Below are 9,213 nucleotides of genomic sequence, written 5' to 3'. Positions count from 1 at the left end.
TGGCACCCCATCCCTACCCTTGAAATGCCTACCTCCAGACCCTGTCCCCCTGCGGGGGTGATTCTCAGGTCACTCTAATTTCAGTTTTCATCAAACTTTCCAGAACCGCATAAGCTAGCAACATGTTAATTCATCTCTTGAAATGATTCAAAGCAAAAGCTATTTTAATTGTACATTTCATTAGTACTGGCCATGTATGAATAGTATCTTTAGCACACTTGAAGGTGGGTCCTGACATGGTTTGCCTTGCTGAAAGTGGGGGTGTTTATGCTAAAATGTCTGAGAACCACTGCCTTAAACACTAGGATCCAAATTCCTCCCTGGTTGAACTCCACTGAACTCTATCTATCTGTAAACACCACCATGGGCACTTTGATGCAAATACCAGAAATGTTTTCAAGCATATACTTCTGTGATCATTCATAAGATCAATTTGGCCCTCCCTCTAACAGCTTTAAAATCTCCTCTGGCCATCATTATCTGGAAACAAACTAGATCTAATAATCATTAACTAGATGACATAGAGAACTCAGCAGAAGCAAACAGTTATAAATCTTTGTGTTTGCTCCTGAAATTTGTTTTCTCCTCAAGAAGGAAGGTTTAGTCAGGTGTTGAGTTCCAACAGGAAGATGGTGACTGTCCTTCACCTTCACTATCAGCATACTGCATGGATGCTTCTCCTGATGATCGCTGGCTTTTCAGAAGGTGGGAAGCTGGTGGTTCTTCCCATGGATGGAAGCCACTGGCTCAGCATGCGTCAAGTAGTGGAAAATCTCAGTCAGAGAGGACATAAAGTGGTGGTTGTTATACCTCAAGTAAGTTGGCAGTTGGGAATAACAGAGAACTATACAGTGAAAACATATCCAGTAACTTATACAAAGGAAGATCTAGATGCAAACTTACAGACATATATTGATGTTCACCTAGCGGGACAACCATTTCCATTTAATGTTCTATCAATATATAACTCTTCAGTAGCAATTTCCAATCTGCTATTCAGTCACTGTAAGAGTTTATTTAATCACAAGGAACTGATGCAATATCTGAAACAAAGTGACTTTGACGCTCTCCTCACAGATCCCGTTTCTCTTTGTGGAGCACTAATTGCTAATTATTTTTCACTCCCATCTGTGTTCTTCATGCGAGGATTACCATGCAATTTACATTACAAAGCAAATCGATGTCCAGATCCTCTCTCTTACGTCCCAAGAATTTTTACAATGAACTCAGACTACATGACATTTTCCCAACGATTGAAAAATGTTTTAATTGACTCCGCAGAATTCTTCTATTGCAATGGTTTCTATGCACAGGGTCTAAGCTTTGCCTCTGAGGTTCTTCAAAGAGATGTGACACTGTTGGACCTTCTGAGTTCTTCATCCATTTGGCTGATGAGATATGACTTTGTGTTTGAGTATCCCAGACCAGTAATGCCCAACATGGTCTTTATTGGAGGCATAAACTGCGGTGAGAGAAAAGCTCTGCATGAGGTATGGTGTTCTTTTTTACTCTTCAGATCAAACATTGACAAATGCAGTGCTTTTAAGTGACATGAATGAAATGTGAGTAACTAGTATATGAACATTTGGTGGCACTGACTGCTTTGGGGGAATTATTTAACTATTCTTTGGCAGAATCTTTCCACCGATTGATATGGAATTCATACTTCTCTTGGCATGGGCACGTAACTTCCATTTAAATTGCTAAGATTTCTCCAAGCATATCAAGGAGAAAAAGGACACTGTCGTTCTGCAAACTCTAAAACTGAACTATTGTCCTCAGTACAGTCATGAAATATAGTTCTGGCTTCATTTGTATCATTTCAGGCTTAAAATTCTTCAGTTTAACAAAAGTTTTTAAAAAAATCTTAGAATCTCTTCTGGTTTTTATTCTGTTCTTAAACACCATAACATTGTTTTGGTCACATGCATGCATCATTTATTTCCCATCATAGAATATCCATGTTACTTTGTAGATCACAATGAGAGCCAAATGTCAATTTGAGTTAGAAGATAATTAGCCTGGAAGAATGGATTTTTAGAGATATACAGATGAGCAAAGTTCAGTTAAGATTACATTTTTATTCTTTGTGTTTCCTTCAACAGACAATTTTTCTGATGTTCTGCAGTATTTTTTAAAACCCTGAATAATTTTTGCATGCTACTATGTAACTTGTAGAACTGTAGGTGGAATTGGGCATCTGTTCTCTGACACAAAGCAATAGGAAATTTATTGCATTTCCAGATGCCCTTTAGTGTCTGGTAAAGTTACTGAAATACTTTATAGAGACAAGGTGGGGAAGATAATATCTTTTATTGGCCCAACTTCTGTTGGTGAGAGAGACAAGCTATCAAGCTTACACAGAGCATTTCTTGAGGTCTGGGAAAAGTGCTCAGACCATCTGTCTAAATAAAAAGTAGAACAGATTGTTTTGCCTAATCACCTTTCCCAGACCTGAAGAAGAGCTCTCAGAAGATTGGTCTTTCTCACCAACAGAAGCTGATCCAATAAAATATATTACTTCACCTACCTTCTGTCTCTAATATTCTGGGACCAACACAGCTACAAGAACACTGCATACATGAAATACTTTATAATAGTGATCTGATTTGTTATCTTGAATTACAATCTCTTTGGGGCCAATGTGTGTCTCTAAACTTTTCTAACCCTTTTCACATGCAATATTTAGTCATTTAGGACTGGATGCAAAAGATCACTGAAGTCACTGAGACTCTTTCCATTGACTTTAATGGCCTTTGAATCAGACTCATAAGAGATGCATCTTACTGTACTTCTGGCGCTTCACCTTCTTAGGGCAGAGTATGAGGATTTTTGAACTTGGGGTTTGCATATTTAGAATGGATATAATTCCTTTTTATTGAATGACCCCAGTCCTGATCTTAGAAAGTCTTCAGCTTTTTTTTAAATGCCTTTCAATATTTTATTTGAATTTGTTTATTTATTTTTATGAATAAGACCCACAGAGATTAATACAGTCAAAGTGCACATATAATAAAAGGGAAAATTAAACTCTGACAAGACAAAAGCTAATGTGGTAGAGTCACTATAAATTTACTAGAAGCCACTTAAATCAATCCTAAGGGGCCATATTATAAGATAGTCACATAAAAATCATGTACAAAAACAAGGAGAAACAGATTGAAAACTTCATCAGTTTATTGTATTCTCTTCACCAATGTAAATATATATATATTTAAGATATTTTAATGTTTTTTCTGCCTTTTGAAGAGTCATTGACTATATTTGTGTCTACTATTATTTAAAGTAATGCTCACTCTTCTCTCCAGCATACATATATATGCTGGAGAGAAGAGTGAGCATTACTTTAAATAACAGTAGACACAAATATAGTCAATGACTCTTCAAAAGGCAGAAAAAACATTAAAATATCTTAGAGCAAGAACAAAGGAATAGGCAATAAAACAGGAAAGCTCCTGTTTTGGCAACTTGAGAAGGAAGAAACTCAAAATGCAATTAAGGAGCTGTTGGAGGAACCTAGGAAATTAATAACAGGTCCACACTGTTATTAATGTTTTTAATTCCTATATCAAGGCCTATGTTTGTAAAATAAAAGTCTGGCTAGAGATAGTAAGCATCTCTGTTGCTACTTCTTGCATACTCATGTCAATGAAGAAGTTTAAAAGAAAGACAAGGGCCAAATCCTCAGCTGGGATAAATCAGCATAGCGTCATTGACTTCAACTGAGCAATGCAGATTTACATCAGCTGAGAATTTGGCCCATACATTAAGATGCATGAATAGACAAATCTTAAAGTACAAGATATATTTTATACTTTGGAAATGATAACATACCACAGTTCTTGCGGAACAGCTTAGTGTTCAAAGCCAAATTGCAAAATTACTGCAAACACTTACAGTGAAGCTATAAGACACAGAAAGAAGAATAAAGATGACAAGTTTCAATTCCCTCCCATGCATCTTCATTTTGTGAACCATCATAACAGTTTTGTTTTGTTTTGAACTATAAAACTTGTTTTGAAGGATTTTGTCTCACTGTGTGAATTGTTATATTTTAAAAGCAAATTGGAAAACAAATTCTGTCACATGCAACCATAAAGTCTCCCAGCATGGGTCATGAGCTGGGTTTGAATGCTGGATCTTAGGTTCTTTCATACAGACCTCCACCACTTGAGCTACAGGAGCAAATATTCTCCTTTATGTGGACACGTCATTAAAGGACTTAGCTGCATAACCTACTGACAAAGTCATGTGCTAGAGATTAATAGAATGTTAGAGATCAGGCAACCTGGTTTCTCTTCCTAGCTTTAATGATAAGAGGTAGAATAGCCAAAGGACATAGATTTGGCACATTCGTTTTGCATGGTAATGTGGCTGAGTAGCTAAGACTTGGATCTACCGTACGAGAGACCTGGATTTCTTTGCTAGAAGTGCTCTTGTGCAACCTTTTAGTTCTCTTATTTGTAAATGGTATGTGTTTGTGTGTGAAGTGAGGTGCTAAGTAGGGTGACCAGACAGCAAATGTGAAAAATCGGGACACGGGGTGGGGGGTAATAGGAGCCTATATAAGAAAAAGATCCAAAAATCGGGACTGTCCCTATAAAATCGGGACATCTGGTCACCCTAGTTCTAAGTCTTAACTACCATCTAGGGCTAGGGTATGAAGCCTTGGTCAGTAAATAAGGCCTATGAAGTGCACAGAAATATGAACAGCATTCAGAACAACAGAGAACAGGATTCATGAATTCTGAGCTGTCTGCATAGTGCATCCCCATGCATTGAAGAGCTTCTTTCTGTCCCTGAAGAACATTGCCTGCTTTTGCAGTGCAGAACAGGCAGCCTATTCCTGCTGAAATGCAAAATGTTCCTCAAAATCCAGTATGTCCCCAGACAGCGCTTCCTAGCCACTGGATTAGCATAAGCATGGCCACATATGTGGGACATTCCAAAATCTCTCCCCATACCAGGGACACTGCAATAGCTCCCCCCCCATTCCCAGGGCCGGCGCAACCCATTAGGCAACCTAGGCGGTCGCCTCGGGCAATAACGGATCTTCGGCCGCCCCCGGTCGTTGTTGGTATTTTGGGGCCGGGACCTTCCGCCGCCTCTGTGGAGGGCGGCATTTCGCGGGAGGGACCTTCCGCCGCCTCTGTCGGGGGCAGCATTTCGGGGGCGGGACCTTCTGCCGCCTAGGGCGGCAAAAAAGCTGGCAGCGCTCCTGCCCATTCCACTATTTCCCCCTATTTAGAACCAGCATGAAGCCTCCTGTTATCACACACCTGGTTTAAAGAGGCCACTAGATGTTCCTTTTTCGCTTGTACCTATAGCACTGCCTATTTTGTAAACCATGTGGTACAAATAGCTTTGAATGATCTTTTCATGTTTGGGTGATAATTTGGTTATAGATGTGATATATTGAAAACGGTGTTAAAATTACAGCCTCTTACTTTAATGTAAGGGGTTTCCTGGTCCTGCTTGCAGGTTAGGGGGCTCTGTAGGAAAGCATGTGATCTGGGTCTTCAACTGTTGGCCTGCAAAGAGCCAGCCTACAGCAAGGTGGGTGAGTTGCGCCTCTCTGCCTTAGGGAGCAGACTGCTTTGTCTCTCTGTTTTTGTTCTTGTGTATAAGAGTTCTGGATTCTAATAAATAAAGTAGTGTTATGTTGCAACCTTCCAGAAATATAAAAACACAAAATACTCTAACTATTCTGTGTGTGTGTGCCATGTAGGGTGACCAGATAGCAAGTGTGAAAAATCGTGACCGGGGGGGGGGGGGAGTGGGGGGCGTAATAGGCATCTATATAAGAAAAAGCCCAGAGTATTGGGATGTCTTTATAAAATCAGGACTCTGGTCACCCTAGTGTCATGAACATAACAATAGGATTATAATTTAATAATTGTTCATGAACTCCAGAGTTCTTCAAATATTGGTTCTTCTGAGCCCAGCCCTAATACAAATAGAGGATTAAAAAATCCAGGGAGCTCCCTGAAATGATGCAGGGAGAAAACAGTTCTTCTAGTCTCATGTAAAACCTTCTGCAGATGCGTCATGGGCCTGGGGCTCCATGGACCTGGTATGGCTAGGCAGGGAGCAGACAGAGCTTGATGAGAGAACATAATTCTCCTTTAAACCTGCAGGGATATTCAGGTATATGATAATGCTGAAGGTATGCATTGTATACTGCTTCCCACTCTGTGCTGTGAATAGGGTGCCAATGCCATTCACCCAGAAGGCCTGCCCCCTCATGTGACCCCTTCCCCATTGTGCATACAAGTCACACTGATGTGGGGAGGATGGTACGCTCTTCAAAATGGCAACCCCAGTTCATGATACAGGAGAAACCCATGTCTAGTTTAATCTCAGCACTGGACAGGAGACAAATCTTAGAAAAGAAGGACTGTCCGGCTTAGAAATGAACAAATGACCTGCCTAGCTATGATACCCCTTCCTTGAGGTCTTTTGTAGCAACCATTGGTAAGAAGGTATGTGGGAGCTATGTTGCCAGGTTGGAGGCTGGCCTGAGGAACTGTATACAGAAACAGGCTCCAAGCAAAATGCACACAGAAATCATGTATATCTCTGGCCGCCTTCAAATCTGGAGGGCCATGACTCCTGTTAGATCTGTGGGGCCCAAGTAAGGTGATCTCACAGACAACAGCTCCAGAAATTGACAATCCTAGCATTTTTCAGCCCTTCCATTGTTTCCTGAGTATGGCACAATCCACTTCATTGTTAGCAATATTACATTAATGCTCTCTCTGTTCTTGAGATATGGGCCCAGATCCTCATCTGGGGTACAACAGTGTAACTCCATTGACTTTAGTGAAACTGCTAATTTACCAGCTGAGGATTATTATTCATTAATTTACATACAGTATGTTCTTTCTTTATTGCCTGGTTTGCAAAAGTAATATTATAAAACCCAAACGAAAGGTTTCACAGGTTCTGCTTTCAGCTAGTTTGCCGTAGTTCAAAGTTCTAAGTGCATTTTTGTCTAGGACATTTGAGTTTAGGACTCAGGATGACCAATATTCTGCATCTACATGGATTTTCCAGAGGTCATCTCACATTCATTAACTTACCTGATGATTAAAGATAAACTCTGGTGGAAGTTCATGAACTATTAAAAGTTCAGAAACAGATGAACCTCACTCAGCATGGAGTTATGCAAGCAATGAAACAAATTAATTCAGATATGGCAAAAGTTGGCCCAGTTTGGCCCCTAAAACTCAATTGCTGAAAAGAGAGCACTACCTTCACCTTTGCATTGTGTCTTTACTTGTAGGTAAAGCTGGTGAGGTTTTTTTTCCCACATAAAAATGGGGTTTCATCAAACCCAATTTTTTTCCACAGGAAAATATCATTTGACTAAACTATACAATTTTTCAATGGGAAATTTTGAATTTGAAATTTTTGTTTTGATTTTGGAAACCAAAAAAATTTGAAATTTTTGTTTCCTCCTCCTCTCACTTCCCCACTGAATAAATAAAATAAATGATGTCCGGGATTTTTTTCTCTTTTTCAGTTTTTCCTCTTTTACTTTGTTTCCTTTTTCCACTCTAACTTTCCAAAACTTCCTCAACTTAGGAAAAGTTATTGATAAAAATGAAATTTTGTTACTCAGTAACTTTTCCAAAGCTGGAAACATTTTGAAGGGTTTAGTGTGGGAAAAAAGTAAGTGGGAAACTCCCATCTCCAATCCCCCAAAAAGCAAAACTAAATTAGACATCGGTCATTCTATTGCATTGTCTGGGAAAAGACAGGAGGAAGGAAAAAGTTGTCAAAACAGTTTTGTTTTTTGAAAACTGAATCCAAATGAAAATTCCGATTCAAAATAAAATTTTCATTTAATTTTTTGAAATTTTCTGGAAAAAAAAGGAAAATTTAAAATGAAAATTTGTTTGAATTTTTTTACAGGAAAAACCCGAGCAGTTCTAATTGTAGGCATGCATCTATAACTTGGTGCCTTGTATCGCACATGAAAATTTGGCCCTCTGGGCTTACTCATAACAGTGTGCCACCATCCATTATGTACTGTGAAAACCTAACAGCTAACTTTAAATGCTGCCATTAAACACAGGTCTTAGTTTAAAAAAAAAAAAAAATCCTTAGCAATTAAGGCCATGTTGCAAGAGCAGTACAAAATGGTACAAATATGTGAAGCATATTGCTTGGAAAAAAGTTATCTGTCTAGTTATATAGTACAGTGATAGAGGAGCCATCTATCTGAGCATCTTACTTCCCTATATGAATATTTCCTTCCAATCCCTGCTGTGAAGGAGGGAAGTATTATTCCCAAATTACAGCTGGGGAACTAAGGCACAGAGAGAGTAAGTGACTTGCCCAACGTCACATATAGAATCCAAGAAAGAGCAGGGAACCGAACACTTGTCTTCTGGCCTACACTCTACTTTAGCCCTGTTTTGAATGTCACCGTCTGAGCCACTAGCACTATCAGCAGTGCTTAGCATTCTAGAGGGCACTTATCCAGATGGGAATGGTGGCCTAGATAAGACATCCTGTACCCAACCTGCAAGCAGCTGCAGGCAGGGGTGCTGGAACAATTTGTATAGTGGGGTTGCTGAGAGCCATTGAACCAAACTGTAAACCCGGGATATGATGGAAACCACTTCAAGCCAGGGAGTGCTGGCGCACCCCCAGCACTGTTAGTTCTAGCACCCCTGGTGCAGGACTATGCCCACAGGAACATATTCTATGAGTAGACTCCATTCAGCGTGTTTGGAGATTTAGGGTCTGAGCCAAAGCCCACTGAAGCCAATGGGTGTCTTTTTAGTGAGCTCAGTAGGCTTTGGATCAGGTCCTTTATGCCAGATCTTGTCCTCTGCTAACCTAACACCTACAGACATCACCAGGGGTAGGGCACATCCTTCCCCATAAGGCGAAGTCAGTTCAACTTTGATGAATGTTTATCATTAGCTGAACATTAATACAATATGAATTTTCTAGGCAGCCCATGAACAAAGTTAACATTATTTTCTCAAGGCAAAGATCATGAAGTTGAACTAAGGAGACCCTTAAAGCTAGCTAACTGGCAGGTCGCCCTAGTACATGAACTTGGTTTTTAAACATCTGTAGAATTTCTGTAATGAACATCTTAAAAATCTGAAGATCCTTCACCAGATGAAACTTCTGGTGGAGTTTGCCCTAGTAAAAATGGAACAAAGGCCTCAGGGTTTGGCTCTCTAATCAAAC

General features: G+C 39.7%; 1 protein-coding gene across 1 annotated transcript in view; it reads left to right on the top strand.

The window, feature by feature from the left end:
* Positions 1-578: 578 nt before the first annotated feature.
* Positions 579-9,213, top strand: part of LOC128845295 (UDP-glucuronosyltransferase 1-6-like) — a 130,119-nt gene continuing 121,484 nt past the window's right edge. Inside the window, exon 1 of the mRNA XM_054043770.1 lies at positions 579-1,490. Within this exon, the coding sequence (XP_053899745.1) occupies positions 630-1,490 (861 nt within the window). The 5' untranslated portion in view covers positions 579-629. The remainder of the gene's footprint in view (positions 1,491-9,213) is intronic.

Source organism: Malaclemys terrapin, chromosome 11, assembly GCF_027887155.1.
Source record: "Malaclemys terrapin pileata isolate rMalTer1 chromosome 11, rMalTer1.hap1, whole genome shotgun sequence".
Taxonomy (NCBI): Eukaryota; Metazoa; Chordata; order Testudines; family Emydidae; genus Malaclemys; species Malaclemys terrapin.
Note: the sequence above shows the minus strand (reverse complement) of the source record. Positions and strands in the feature narration are given on the sequence as shown.